This window comes from Rhyacophila brunnea, unplaced genomic scaffold (genome assembly GCF_057557595.1).
Source record: "Rhyacophila brunnea isolate RB1 unplaced genomic scaffold, BYU_Rbru_1.0 scaffold_9, whole genome shotgun sequence".
In the NCBI taxonomy this organism is placed as follows: domain Eukaryota; kingdom Metazoa; phylum Arthropoda; class Insecta; order Trichoptera; family Rhyacophilidae; genus Rhyacophila; species Rhyacophila brunnea.
In genome coordinates, this window is record NW_028233361.1 from 46,566,276 (window position 1) to 46,582,411 (window position 16,136).

A 16,136-nucleotide genomic window follows, 5' to 3' on the forward strand; every position below is an offset into this window, starting at 1 on the left:
CAAATTCCTACACTAGTTTTTTATTCAACGAATAATTCACAGGATTTGAGAATGTAATATTCTTTATTGAGCATGCATAATACGGAAAAACTTCAAAAAAATACCAATTAGAAAAAAATTTGAAAAAGATATTAATATGTATGTATAATCATTTTTTTGTCATTGATAAGAACTTGGCATTCTTAAATATTGCATACCTATTCAATATTGAATTAACATTAAATAATCGAAATAAATCTACGTTTGATCACCTTTTTAAGTAATTAACAACGTTCATAATATACTTGCCAAGGAACTCAGAAATAATGGGAACTGAAATACCTAACGGGTAAGGCGATAGCAGGTAACCGACTCGAGTAAGGAAGAATCCGGGTTAAACTTACACTCGTGTCAATAATACGTTGTACGTCGAATACTGAAAACTGCTCTCGGTTTATGCATTTACGCTCATTTAATGTTGGTGTATTACACACACTATTGCACGTGCATAATGGGTGCTTCATTTTCGTAGGACACTCACACGTTCAAAAACCCTGCATCAACATGCGGCGTATTGAATATAGCCTATCGGTATTCTATTTATTATCTGTTCTGTGATACTTGTACCTTGCACCAATGGTATAAATGAAACGAAAATGAAAACATAGTGATATAATGTATCGCACTTGTCTACGTTTTGCTTCTATGAAAATTCCAATTATGCTGATCGCATTTTTAAATTATCCTTATAACTAGGGAATCCAATCCCGAGCCAAAATTCTGATCTCGGGGTTTCGGGATTACAATTTGACAATCCCGGGATCCCGGGACTGGTCCCAGGATTGGCATTTTTTTCCATTGTTAATATAAAATTTTTATATTTACATATAACATTGATAAAATCGGTCAAAAATAAATCTAGTATAATTTATACTATTTAAGACATTTCTTCTTAATATTGTATACGTTCAATCTTGGAAATACACAAGTTTAATGGAGTAAATAATATTGTAATATATATAATAATGTGAATTTAATATGAGATTGCTGTTTCTGATAGTAAAGACATAATGAATGGATTAGCGAGATTTAAAATAGTAAAGCAAATAATCATGGCGTACGTATGGCCTTTCCGCTTCATAAATCTAATTAGTCAGCCAAATATGAAACTGCTGTAAAACGTATGATATCATGGTGGAATTATTTTGTTAAAAGTGCAAAGCATTGTTTTTTTTCTCATTTGTAATAATTTATGTGAAAAAATAAAATAAATCGGCAACCTACACATGGGTATAAATCAAACTTCATTCAAACTCAGTTTATTTCTAATGTAGTTATTTTTTATTAGAAGTATTTTTTCTGTTATATTTTCGCTTTTACTTTATTTTTCATAATAATTTATAAAAAAATCAATCCCGAAATCCCGGGCTTATGTTTATCAATCCAGGGATTCATAGGTATCGAAAATAGCTCGGGATCCCGGGATTGGAATCCCTACTTATAACTGTATTGGTAGTTACTAAACACTAAATAGTTCCACCTGTGACTCTTTTTTTATGAGTGATACGAAAACCGCTCGTATCATTAAATGATAATAATATAATGATCTAATAATAATTAAAGAAAAAATTAAATACAGAAAAATGTTGTATGACGACGTGACCTCAGCCCCGTGTACCGAAATGTATGCAATACGGTAGGCTCGAAAGGCGAAGCCTAACACATTTATGAATATTAATATTATTGTCTATGACTGCAGCTTTATCCAAAATAATTAATAATAAGACAATTAAAAAAAAACTATGGCACTCAATCACGTCATATAAATATAGATTGTTTTTAAAAATAAAAATTAGTAATTCTATCTAATGATTTTGATGTGTACCTATAGGAAAATGCATAACTTAAACTCATCGCTCAATTTTATATCATCAGTGAGCTATTGAAATTTCATCGATTTAGTGTGTCGTTGTCATTAGTGTATACCATCGATTTCCAAACTAGGAGGCGCGGAGTGTTGCGAAGGGAGGCGCGAAAAGTTTAACACAATGATGTAGCCACAGTTTTGTAGTTTGCAAATGCATAGTTTATAAAACAGCCGCTAGTTATAAACTAGTCAAAAAACAGTCCTATAAAAGGTTGTTTGTAAACCTGTCTGAAAATGTGGAGACTAATTTAATAATACCTCACTTCTATACTATTGTGAAGCTTGCTGGCTGTGTCTCCACTTTTAAATGATTTCTGCGCCAGATATATTGAAGCAAACAAAAATCTATTTACTGAGTTCTTGGTTAGTTTGCTAATGCACTTTTCACATTATTTCATTAATAGAGTATGTGGTTAAAAGATCCTGGCCTGAGGGCCCGCTACAGGATGTGGGGCCCATGATAGAATCCATTTGTCAATGAACGATGATGAATTTGGATTGACTACTATTGAAATTGATTGTGCTAATAAATAAGCACATTCGTCGCATGAAAAACAAATTATTTTAAAAATAAATATAATATAAGTAGGTAGTTAAACCTTGTTTATTTTTATGTATTTTTTTTTTAAATTTTGTATTAGTACCTACATTGTTGGCTATTTGAAAAGGGGGGGGAAGCGCCAAGATTCGATTTTTTTAAAGGGAGGCGTAGTAACGTAAAGTTTGGAAACCACTGGTGTATACCTTTTCATGAGTAGTAATATCGTATTATCTTTTTATTTCCCGTAAGTACCTACACCTGACAAGTGCACTCTTTTTCTGATCTCCACAGCCTACCTCTTTCAAAAAGCCACCCTTCGCCTTTGATATATTATTATGTTCAAGTATCATGTAAATTGTCAAAGTGCTGATCAAATAAAAAATATTTCGATATCGAAGACACATTTAAATTTTAATAATATAGTGCAGGTGACAATAATATAAAGTAAGACATTGATTGTAATGTTACCTTTATTTTGCTTTCTTTATATTAATCATTGTATTGCGATCAACAACAACAGGTTATATTTATATGACTATCTGAAAAAACTGTGAATTTGATATTATTATATTGAACCGTTTTTTGATTCGGTTTTTATTTGACTTGTATTCTAAAAACCATTATTAGGCGTCAAAGTTAATCGATTGTCTACAAATTGCAAGCCTCTCAATACATGCTACAGTTAGCTACGATTGGCATGTTAAACTTTCGGAATAATATCTAGAAATTCGATACGTCGAGAAATAATACGGCAGATATAAAAACTTGAAAAATATTATTAGGTACCGCGATTCAATTTGAAAAAGTTTGCCTGAGACGATGCAAAAAATTAAGCGGAAAAAATGCACATTATCACAGTGGACTATTAGGCGTCTTTAATATTAAAGTAAAAACAGTTAGCAATCAGTCAGCTGTTTCGTATTAATTGCAGTGGCGAGGGGTGGAGGTAGACCGTTATAATTCGACATAAATAGTGCACACTATACTTTGTCAGTTAAACTTATTTGTTTTCATTGAACTAAGGATACAATTTGCAGGCGGTGCTTGTTAGTTTTTAAAATTCAATTATGCCTCGCCTAAACCAAACCATAATAGTTTAAATATGTTATGGGCCATCCGACAAAAATAGTGCACACTTTTACCATAGATACCTACACTTGAAAATTGAAAACTAGTGGTTACATTTCGACCTTGTTTAGGAAAAAGGGCGTAACCCTCAAAGAACAAATTTTACAGGAGGGGCAAAAAACGTTTTTTGAATGATTTTAGTTTAATATTTTCTTTAAATTGGGTGCATGATTGATGATTTGGTGTAATACATTTTCGATGTAATAATAATTAAAAAAGTTATTACAGAAAAATCAAGTTGAGGGTAAATGCTTTTTTCCTTAAATTAAAACTTAATTAATCTCAATTAAAACCTGAATTTAGATAAAAATTCGGCATTTGCGGCTTACTTCCTTTTTTTAGAACGTGTATTTAGTTATATACATTGTTAATATCTAATAAAAGCACTTTTCGAAAAATCGAGGGTTACGCCCTTTTTCCTAAACACAGTGGTTCTATTCAACTTTTCGCGCCTCCCAATTTGGAAATCGCTGCCTTAGGGCATGGTGTCATATATGGACGACACCTTAATATAACACTTCGTATATAACCACGGTGACCATTCATTCTTTTAGTTAGAGGGCAGTCCTTATTTTACTTTGAAAAACTCACTTTTGTCCATTATTTGAAAGCAGGGACGCTTACGAGGACCTTTTTTATTTTTCAAACGCTGCGTCCATTAGTCAGTCAATAGTTAACACCATTAAAGTGATTATCCTATTATATTGGTCATCCTGATCGTATTAAAATCGCAATATGGTATCATTAACATTGCTTCCGTTTCGCTCGTATTACGATTCCATTCTATAAATGAGCTAATATCGGCGGGCCATTGTCATCGGAAATCACCCATTCGTTGGTTCATTGATTGAATTTCGTTCAGAGAATTGTTCGCGCTGATTTTTTTCTGTCATTCGCTCTCTTAAAGATTGGGAAACACTTGGGATTATTTTGCAAACGTATGTTTCATTTTCTTATAATAATAATCTCGGACTATAATATATTAGGTATATCGGTACCGAATATTACCCAGTGGCTGGGGGCAAAGGTAGGCTGTTAAGATTTGACATAAATAGTGCACATTAAACTTTATCGGTCATACTTATTTATTTTCATTGAACTAAGAATACAATTTGCAGATGTCACTGGTTAGTTTTTAAAATTCAATTAAACTCTCCCTAAACCAAACCATAATAGTTTAGGTATGATATGTGCGATCCAGTAAAATAGTGCACACTTTTTCAGTCATACTTATTTTGTTTTTGTTGAATTGAGAATACATAATAATTATTATATTACATGTGGTATTGGTTAGTTTTTTGTTTAAATTCATTAAGCCCTGCCTACCCAAATCGTAATCGATAAAAATATTCTTCCATCTATAAAATATCTAAAATTTTGTATGTTTTAATAGCACAATTTTTGATATTTTATAGATAAACGAATATTTTTTGATTATTATCTACTATGTCTTGGATTAGGCAGTTTTTAATTGAATTTTAAAAACTAACAAACACTACCTACACATTGTAGTCTTAGTTCAATTAAAACAAACGCACCGTTTTAGGTATTCCATATGAGACGGTAAATTTTCTCTACAGAAAGAAACGTGGAAACATGTTTTGAGGTAATCTGTAAGAATTCCAAACAAAAAAATTCCTTAACAGAAATTAACTTTGATTAGAATTCCAGGAAAATTATACATATACCTATATTTTTAGGTGTCACGGAATTAAATCGGAAAAAGGGAAATGTGAAAGCTAGAAAAAAGAAAAAATGTGTAGGTACGGCAATACGCATTTTGTATAATCAATTGGATTGCAACCATCATTCAACATTAATTTATAACAATTATACATAATCAGTGTATGGAATGTGTTGGAATTTTACATAATTTCGTTAAATTTCGTTTCACATGTTCCAAATCCAAAATAATAATTTATTTTCGATAATTTCCATATAGTAAGTTGTGTACAGTGAAAGTAAGTAGGTACTCATCCAAATTATAAAATAATGCCTTGATATGAATTATTTCAATTCCCAATATGTTGTTTAAACACTGTCTTATTTTTAATAATATTATATATAATTAAAAGTTTATTTATTAATTTTCTATAACATCACATCGTGTGTCGGTTGCTTTAGTAATGTTAGGAGCGTGGATGACCAAAGCGATCCATTAAATATGAAATGAATATTTTTAGCAAGTGACGACTGAAGACAATTGCACTTTATGTACTTTTTAAATTGGTCTCGTATATTTCGTAGAGCATTGCTAATGGCCCAATTCAGGTATTTTCAACCACATTTTTAGTAGGAACCAAATAATGTGTAATTTGGAAGATTGCATATTAAAATCAGAGATTGGTCTCAAGTTGGGACGAGCGAGTCGCATGCGTTCGACGTAGCAAAAATATGAAAAATTGAATCTGCAGTGTGTGGCTAATTCATTCGGTCTGACCTTGTCATTTACGTTTAGAAATTTAGGTTTTTCTCATTATTGCCGGTGATGTTTCCTGCATATGAACGTTTGTAATTACTTCCAGCACTCGCACATCCTTCTGGGCAGGTATCTATCTACCTACCACAATATAAATATTCAACTAATCAATCAAAGTTTGATATTTAAGATTGTACCGATCTGTTCTGAATTCCAAAGACTTTCTATACACAACTATCCACTGTTACTCTCATAATATTTTATCGACAAGGCTTGTAATGCAATGTATTAATGTGATTGAGATTGAGACTTAACTTCCTCTATACACCCGAAGTTAAATTTCTATTTTAGCGCCATCTATCAGGCTGTGAGCCCACTGCACCAAGGCCTCAAGAGGAATCCATGCGAAAGACGCGCGTACCCTTTTCTCAGATAGGTACATGAGATTTAGTCCGTTACGTATCGTCTCTGTAACTTGTGTCGTATGTACGTAGTATTTAAATCTGTAGCCCGGCCCAACCATTCTTCTGCTGTACGTTCCAAGAGGGTCTATTTAGTTAATCCCCGAGGGCCCAGTCTTAATTAAGTTTAATTTGCGTTCACTTCGTGATGTATTCTTACTTGATACAAAAATAAATACCCTTTAGGAAATCTCGCCTGCACACACATCATTTATTACGATTTACCACTCTCTCTCTAAGCTCTCTCTCCTTGTCAAGAAATTCCAACACCTAGTTTCTGTCGTACCTACCTTCAAAAATAACCTTAAGTTTTCCACGCATTTTTTTTACATAATTGCGGTAAGCCCCATGTTAAGTGGAAAATTTTTATTTAGGTTTTCTTTCGGTTTACGACCCGGTAATTTACTATCCCTTGTAGTTATTTCCTCGTCTAATGCGGAACTAACATTCTCTGGTCGATCCGAAAATTTCATCGCGATTGTTATATTACGAACGCGTGTACATTCGATTTTACGTGATTTCATATTCTGCCAACTGGCAACACCTTAGCTGCGGGGTATGGACTGTATCGTATAACTATATCATTATTATGTATCATATAAATAAAACAATTATAATATTATTTAAAGATATTTAATATCTTACGTCTACTGAATTTAACTAGATTTGACATTTTATACATTCAATATTATGTATAGATACAATAATTATTATCAAATTTAAAAATGCAGGTAGGTACCTACACTAAATATTTTTTAACATAATAGGTAGGGACCTAATTTGTTTTCTTTCATAACGTACGTCGTTTTAAATCACTATCATATAAATTAATCTCTATTTTATTCAAATGAATACAAAAGATTTAAGAATGAAGCATTCTTTACTAATTTTTTCCCACATAATCATCATACGTTAATAAGCATGATCGACAACGGTTTGTTCGCAGAACAATACTTAATTATGTTTGCCTTGTACATCAACCCAAAACCATCGCAATTATATCGAACGTCCATTTAATAAAGAATGCTACACTCTTTAAATTTGTATTTTATTCATTTAATAAAAATAATTTAATTTAAAAATTATATTGTAAAGTGCAAGTATACGTTAAAAGCATAATTTGGAGAGATCCTGACGTCGTATATGACACACTGCAAATCAAATCAAGCGTCATTAAAAATTATATATGAAACGGTTTTAATGAAACCTAATGAAAACTGGTAAAATCTTTAATTTTAATAGGATAATTAAAATACATGGAAATACTGATCCATGATACTTTAACAGTGTTTTTAATTAACAGCTACCCGAAATCGTGTTAATAAAAACAACAGACGTGTACATTTTACATATACATCAAATTAGATTATAATAAATAAAAATACAATGGTTGGTACGTAGGTAAATAATTGTTTATTTAAGTTTTTGTTTTTATTTAATTTTATTTCCTGATTTTTTTTACTTTTTTATTAGGCCTTGTAAAAATGGACAAATAATGTCTATCATAAGGTGTCAATGTTAGACAATCGAAATTACGAATTATTTCAGTTTCGTATACGTATTATGATAATAAGTAAAACTTAAGTAGACGGTCCTCAACATGTTTTTGAAGTGACTCTATTTTCCGTGAATACAATCGGTACAAGGTGTTTTTTATTCCATATTAATTTCAAACTATTTATTATTCCGCTTTTTTACTTAACACGATTGTCAGAATCAGCTTCTGCGCTACTTACGTAAGTAACTACTGAATTAATTTTATTCTGTAAATTTAGTATAATAATTTTATACTTACTGTTAAATCCAAAGATGTTCATTCACCCTTACAAAATTGAAAGCATATTTTCATGGTTTTAGTTGGAATATCTTAATATATTATTTATATCGTATTTCTTGGAAACGTTTTTATTATTTGTATTGTTATCTATACTGATTTAATATACCTTCATCTGACTCCGAAAACTACCTTATTTTATCGAATCAATTCTATTACCTATCTTAATATTTTCATACAAGTTTTGAATATTGTATAGATCGATGGACATTGAAACTTATTTTTGGAGTGGGGTCGTCGAATACTATAGATCCACCAGCATTTGGAGGTAGGTGAAGATGAGCGATGTAGGAGTGGTGTGAAGAACTGAGGATGATGTAAATTGCGTGTTTATTTGCGAGATTGACAGAAGTACAGTAATACAGTGATTCAATATAAGAGACAGGTAGGTATTATGGTCTGGTGCACTAAGTTCTCTAGCAAGATACAATGTGAAATGAAAAGTTTAAGTTAGCTATTTGGGGTGAGTATTACGAGTGAGACATTTGTTCGATCGTTCTAGACTTTTTATTGAAGCCAACATGGTTAAAATAAAAGCACAAGTATCCCAAACTTTTGGTGAGAAAACGTTTTGTATGCAAAAGAATATAATATCTAAAGAACAGCTTATTTTTTTCTTTCTCATCGAGTCAGTGTTATTCAAAACTGCTGCCGGCCTGTGAATCATTAAATACATAAATTATATTAATTTGAGAACTGGATCAAACGGATCCATTTACAGCCGCAAGTATAATTTGTCCGTTAGGTGAGAGGACATGCTAAATTTGGCATACGATATAATACCTACTTTTATGCTGTGATAAGCATAGTTCTAAATTCGAACACCGGACAGTTAATGATGGTATACGTTTTTAACGTGTTTCTTATAAAGATAATTATTCTAAAAGCACCTTTAACTCATTCGCTGCTGACTATATAATGATTTTTTAATTAGCACCTTTAAAATGCACGTTAATTACATCGATCGGCCGCCTGGTCATTACGCGCGTCTTCAGCGTCCAAAGTATTAAAAGGCGTGCATTTTTGAAGCAAGTATTAATAGACAATTTTGAAAAGTTTTTAAATAACAACTGTCAGAATTTTAAGTGAATGGTAAGTATTTATTTCAAAGTATCGGTATAAGCCCGCCAGTTTTAATGTTGAATGTAAAATATTGGTACAGCAAGAAATAATATTCAAAAATCAGTAGTAAAAATAAATAATCATTATTTAAATGACATGGGCCAATACATAAAATCAATATCCATTATTATTTTGATAGTATGAAAAGTAAAAAACATTCAATGGGGCGCACGGCATTTTAGGGTTACCATTATCGCATATAAAGTATATTAGTCTATGCATTCATGAATATCGGTAAGAACAAACTATTTATGATAATATTATTATTAAAAGAAGATCAAATAAGAAGTCGCAGAGGTGCAGAAAAAAGAGCTAGATGGACATTTCACAAAATAAATGCGAATAACCTCAAAGGTTAAATTAATGATTGATCAAAAATGTAGGTTCTCTAGGTAGGTACTCGTACTACAAATATTACACAAATCATTTTTTTAAACTAAGTACATTTTTATAACCTATTATTGTCTAATTTTATAAAAAAAATGAATCTCAGTTTGGGTACAACAATAATTAATAGTATGATATTAAATTTATCTCAATTAAAATTGTATGCTAAATTAATTAGTTAGGGTTCGTTGATTTTTTATATTTTACATGTTTTTTACTCATCACTACAAAAAAGGTTTTTTCAACGTCTTTTAAAATTACTAATTTAAGTAAGCATCTTAATTATTTATATAATATGTATATTATTATTTTTACTATTAGTGTAAATGCCGAATCAGATAATAATTTAATATTGTTAATTTATTGCAGTATGTAATGTAAACAAGACCGTGAAACGTATTGCCATTGGCGAGCCAAAAGTCCGAGGACAATTAATAAGTCGTCCGATTTGTCTATGCTCTGATACTGATCAACGAACGAATAAAAAAATCGAGCTGTCAAAAGTTGCGATTATCGGAATGTTTTCCGATAATCCTAAAATGTTGTGTTATTTATATGTAGACTTGCATAAAATAATATAACAATAAAAAAAACACAAATTTTATTTTTTTTTTATGAATTTCATGAACGTTTTTAGTAATAGGTTGTACGTAATTGAAGGAAAAGATTTTTATGTTATCGTTTGACTGGGTGTGTATTCTAGATTATCATTTTCAATCATTCACATTGATCGACATCGGTCGTCTTTAGTAATAGGTTGTATGTAATTGATATAATCATTGAAGGAAACGTCTTATTCTGTCATATGTTTGTTACCATTGATTATTATTGTGAATTTTTGAACACAAGAAATACATTTATTGTAAACAACTGAAGTCTGTCTTATTATTTAATTCTGATACTGAAAATAATATGTAATAAGCACTATACAAGTCTGAAGTATGTCTTGTTATTATTGCAAAGTTGAAAATGTATATAATAGACACTACAATTTATTTAACTCCGCAATGAAGTAGAGATTAAGGCTTTGAATCTCATAAGGTAAGGTTACATATATCTTTGAAGTTCGCTTAGATCAAGAGTGTATGCCTAACAGCTGATGGTTCGGAAGGTGCAGTTAAGTTAAGTTACAGCTGATAGTTAAAATGAAATAGTATCTTAAAGGCACTAGAAGCTTGCTCAGAAGACTCGCATTGCATCATTGAGCCATTTTATAGATACACAAATGCTGCTACACTAAATGAGCGTAAGGGATGAAATAATAGAGAAATACCATTCTAATAGTACAATCTGTTCTGGAGAGCCAGATAGAAAGAACAATACTATCCTACTAAATTTAACATAATAAGGAAGCTACTAAATAAGTTATTTCTGTAAAAGAAAAAATCTGTCCAAAATAGATTTTATACTGACAAATTGATATTTATACTTACCATTAATTATTTAAATAATTCCCGAAAATTATTTAAATAATTCCCTATCCTAATTTAAATACTTCCATTGTTATATTATAATACTTACCAATTATCATTTTTTGCTTGCGGTTCATATTAAATAGTTCCCACCTTTTTAATAAAATGCTTGCTCGATTTTTTATTTAAATACTTGCTGTTAATGTATATATATACTTACCAAATAATTTGAAGCCGTATTAAAATGATCTCGTTCTCATGACGGTAGAGGCAGTACAAAACAGTATTGGGGCTTGGCATGGTTATAGACTCCTAATACCTAGATAAGATAATACCTTTTTTAAGAAGAGTTTGAAACATTATGTTTTTCATGTTAACTAAGAAACTGTGCTTACTCAATGGAAAGTTATATATGTGTGACAAGTAGTCATTGTAATTATTTCAGTACTAGTTATAATTGACTGACTGGTTGACTGATTGGAATATCTATGGTAGAAATTAGACATTCCATCTGGATCGTGATCGAATCAGTTTAATCCATGATCGCGATCCAAATTGAACGTGTAATGAGCAGATTGATAGATTGGTGAATCGCTTTGAACGAGAACCACTATCCGCGATCCGGATTGAATGTGTAATGTTTGCCTAAGAAATAGTAAACCAGAAATTAAAAAAAAAACTATAAGTATAGGAATTGAAATTAAGTACATACCAACATAGTTTGACCAAAGACCACAGTTATTTTCACTGCGATAGAATTAGATAGTTCACGACCAACGAAACTTAGTGGATATTTACTATTATTGAATAATAATTATTCGATATGAATTAAACCATAAAATAGAATAACTTAAGTGTTTTTACAATTTATCGTAAGTATATATTATTTTATTTTCTATTCTCTTTTTCCAGTGGTACCTCTGCAACCGCCAAAAACTGAGTGATACCGCCAACGCTCATTTTTATCAGCTCCATCCTGACCCTGATACTCGCTCTTTCATCTCCGACTCCATCGAGAAGTCCTCGTGGGTCTGGACCCAGCTCTGGCACTGCATGCTGAAGAGTTTCCTCGGCTTCTTCATGAGCAGGACTGATATTAACGGGTAAGTGACTTATTAAACAACCATACTATTCTAGTTAGAAACAATTGTTTTCCTATTGAGATACCGTGAAATAAAGAAACAGAAGTCGTAATAAACGCCTTATGTTTCTTCTAAAATCTGTGTTTTCTAAACCAGTGCTTCCAAATTTTTTACGCGTTACAATACACTATTCAAGTTATACATTTTCATGACACACTGAAGACTATATACTTACTTGCAGATGTGACAATTTTATTGTCAGTTTAACGTAGGTACATACATAACATAGGTACCTAAATAACGTTGTATTTATATTTTTGTCTGCTATACTGACGTGTTTTAAGACTTTCTCATACTTTTCAATTAAGATATTTTTCGTATTTTACCTGAAAAATCCGGGTGAAAATATTTGTATTAAAAATTTTCCGCCATATTAATAATTAATAATATAAATTAATACACTATAATGAATATTAATACTCATTACCAATTGATTTTATAAATTAAGAAAAAATGTTAATTAAATTTTTCATTTTCTTCGGACCGCTTTTCTTTTAACTCTTTTAAAACGCGTTTATTATGTCTAGCTCGATGCTTGAAAGAACTACTTTCTTTGAGAAATTTTAATGATTACCTCTTTTTTACGATCAACCAGAAGTCAGACAACGGAATATCTTTGAACTTAACTTGAAATTTGGTCCTTCTTCAGATATAATTTTTTTTTTTAATTGCCAGCGACTTCCGACTCCCACATTTAAAATAGTAGGTTATCTACTTGGAAATAGTATTTGTAGTAATTATTACATATTATTGTATCTACATAATTATGCATTACCATTTAGTTTCATTGATTGCATTGTCTTGTCATCCGTGAATAATATTGCGGATCATTATAAAATTACTCTTAATAGTTTAATTTATTTTACAGTTAATTTTTTACATACTCTCATTTCTCGGGGCATGGAGTAAGTGACCTTAATTATATGCATTAACTTGCACTGTCTCTTTGATATACTGAACGTCTCCAAAATAAAGATGACATTTTTTTTAAATAAGTACTACATTGAATCGGTTGCTAACACTATTTAAAAAATTCTCGAAATTTCGCCAACCATACATAACATAACCATAAGTGGGTATCTAATCTTAATTCCTTTTTGTATTTATTTATTTTAACATAACTTACACCTAGTATATAATGCCTATAATATTATTATATGTATTATATACTAGGAATAAGTTCAACACGTTCATTACATGATATTTAGATAATTTTTTTCATAAGAAACCAAATCAAACTAATACATACAGACATGTCCTGTGCCTGAAATTGCCTGACGTAAATTGCCTGACGAAGAAATTAGGAAGAATACTTGGTGACAAGACGTTCAATCTCCATTTCAATAACAAACAACCTCGAAAGTTCGACATTAATAATAATTTTATTACGTTTTCTCTAATATTTTCTCAAAAGATAACGAATACTGAAACTGTTAGGTGTATTAATGCAAACTGGGTGTGTGTCGGAAAAGGGAGCAAACGGTGATCAGAGTAAAAGGGGAAGATAGTGTGCTGTGTCAGTTGCGATGACCACAGATACAAAATCGGATTGGAATCAGATTTTGCTAAAAATGCCGGTAGCCATTACGTTTGTAAACATACCACATCGTTCATATTAGCATTGTAATGGTAATGCCAATTGAGAGGGCGATAACTATGTTCAACCAAATTGATTCGGGTATTGATATATTGCACTTGCGTGAGGGTGAGTTTAGGTGGAGGCTTTTTTTATAAATTCTTAAAATAGGGTCTCCTTACCAAACTCGGTGTAGGTACGTCTTTGAACTTCTATAGATGTATAATTGTATTTTCACTGCTTTTGTATGTTTATATTATGTTCTCTTTTTATATTTTGATTTTTATCGCTTTTATTACTTTTTTTCTTCTTTATAATAATGTTACATGTCATGCTATGAACATCTTAAACTTATAATTTGTAATGTCCACAAAAATTTAAAAAAATCAATTGAATCGAACTGCCAAGCTTTCCGTGAATTTCAATAGCTTCCTTTACTAAGCGCGAAAATATAGCTCATTCCAACTCAATATTTTGGTCTCAAAGTCAATCATTGTCAGTTGCTGCTAATGTTTGAATCGATATGTTCACTTACATTTTTTACCGTTCATGAGGTTTGGTCAATATGTACATTTTTTTTTAATTAATCGTTATCTTCGGCCACTCTGCACATTTCGCTAATGTCTTTCACGCGCAGTTGTCCCGCGCAGTGTGCATCCGATCGCCACGCATTATGCACAACTTGCAATAATACGAATCGCACAAATGACGACCGAAGGCTTAATTATTGTTACAACAGCCCACAAAGCGCGACGTAATGAATGGCTAATGACGGCCGTCGGCACTTACGGCACATTTATTTCATTTCACTCACAGTGACTTTCACAAATGTATTCGACAACGTCTCAATACAAATGGCGTATGTGCCTATTTTTTATTCACTAAAGACTTAGTTAGTAGTATAACCTATAGTTAGACTTAAACATTAAATGGATAAATTTAAGTTAAAACAATAATAATCTTTTATTGATTTGAAACACAGCATTGAAATTGGAAACAATTATGAATGGTCTAAGTAAATCAGACGTTAAACGTTAAACGTTTAAATTTGATCATTCATCAAATTGAAAAATTCAATATTATTTTAAAAGTGCAATCAGACGTTTTATAGATTATATTAAGTACCTACATAAATAAATAATATTATTGTGTCAAATGAAATCAAAATTTTTTGACAGTCTCATTTTTGATAACTGACATAACAATACCAAAAATGCACAAAAAGCATGGCGTGCTAATAATATTAAGATGCACTTAAATAACTTGGCTGAATATATTGTATTCTCTCTATATATTTAAAAAAAAAAATACATTATATGGCGGTTCAGGGGTCAAATTATCGATCCCTTGTAAGTGAATGAGAAAATACGTAATATAACATTATAAACGAAACAAAATTACGTATTTACCGGCCGGGATTTTGGGACACATCGTGAATCCAGAACGTATGGTAAGCCTGCCTATGGTGATTCATTTGCATTTTTTTACACTTGATCAGTGTTGAGTCTTCGGCGTGAACAGACGTGTTTTCAATAAATTTATGTCGCCGTCTAATTACAAATAATTGCTTTGCTTAATTAGTTATTTCGCTCATAAACGATCATTATAAATCGTTAAATTAGTGTTAAGCTAGTAATTAAATTTGGTGTTTCATAAAAATTTGTTAACGTTGTACAAATTGTTTCGATTTAGTTCATCTTATATTTATAATAATTATTAATAATAACGATTTTGTAGTTAATAAATAAACGGGATAGTTTAATATTGTAATTTTGTAATTTCTTATTATTATTATGGATTAAGGCAACAATTTAATATCGTACTTTGTGTTTAGTTATAATGACCTACACTCCGGTAAAACTAAGTGATCTTGCAAAATCCTAAGGTAGCAACCGTTCAGACATTTAAATCATATTGGCAGCAAAGGCATAGTAATATGCCGCTCAAACGGACCCCTCCTCGTGGGGAATCGCTACCGGACATTCCAGGCCCTGCAAAAACTGCTTCAGGAATCGGAACACGCGTACGCGAGCGGTCAAAAAAGGAACGCTCGCCGAAGAGCCCCAAATCACAACAAGATAAGGCCTCTACTGCTGAAGATGGAGAAAGAGAGCCAAAGCAAAAGAAAACCAAACAAAGAAGCCACCAGCCTGCACCCCCGAGTACGTCGGATGTCGAAAGCGACTGCAACGTCGTTATAGATTCAGC

At 31.3% G+C, this 16,136-nt stretch overlaps 1 protein-coding gene across 1 annotated transcript in view; it reads left to right on the top strand.

The window, feature by feature from the left end:
• Positions 1 to 16,136, top strand: part of LOC147063713 (protein-L-histidine N-pros-methyltransferase) — a 334,754-nt gene that overhangs the window by 108,464 nt on the left and 210,154 nt on the right. The window contains exon 2 of the mRNA XM_085959932.1: positions 12,123 to 12,313. Coding sequence (XP_085816058.1) covers positions 12,123 to 12,313 — 191 coding nt within the window. The remainder of the gene's footprint in view (positions 1 to 12,122; positions 12,314 to 16,136) is intronic.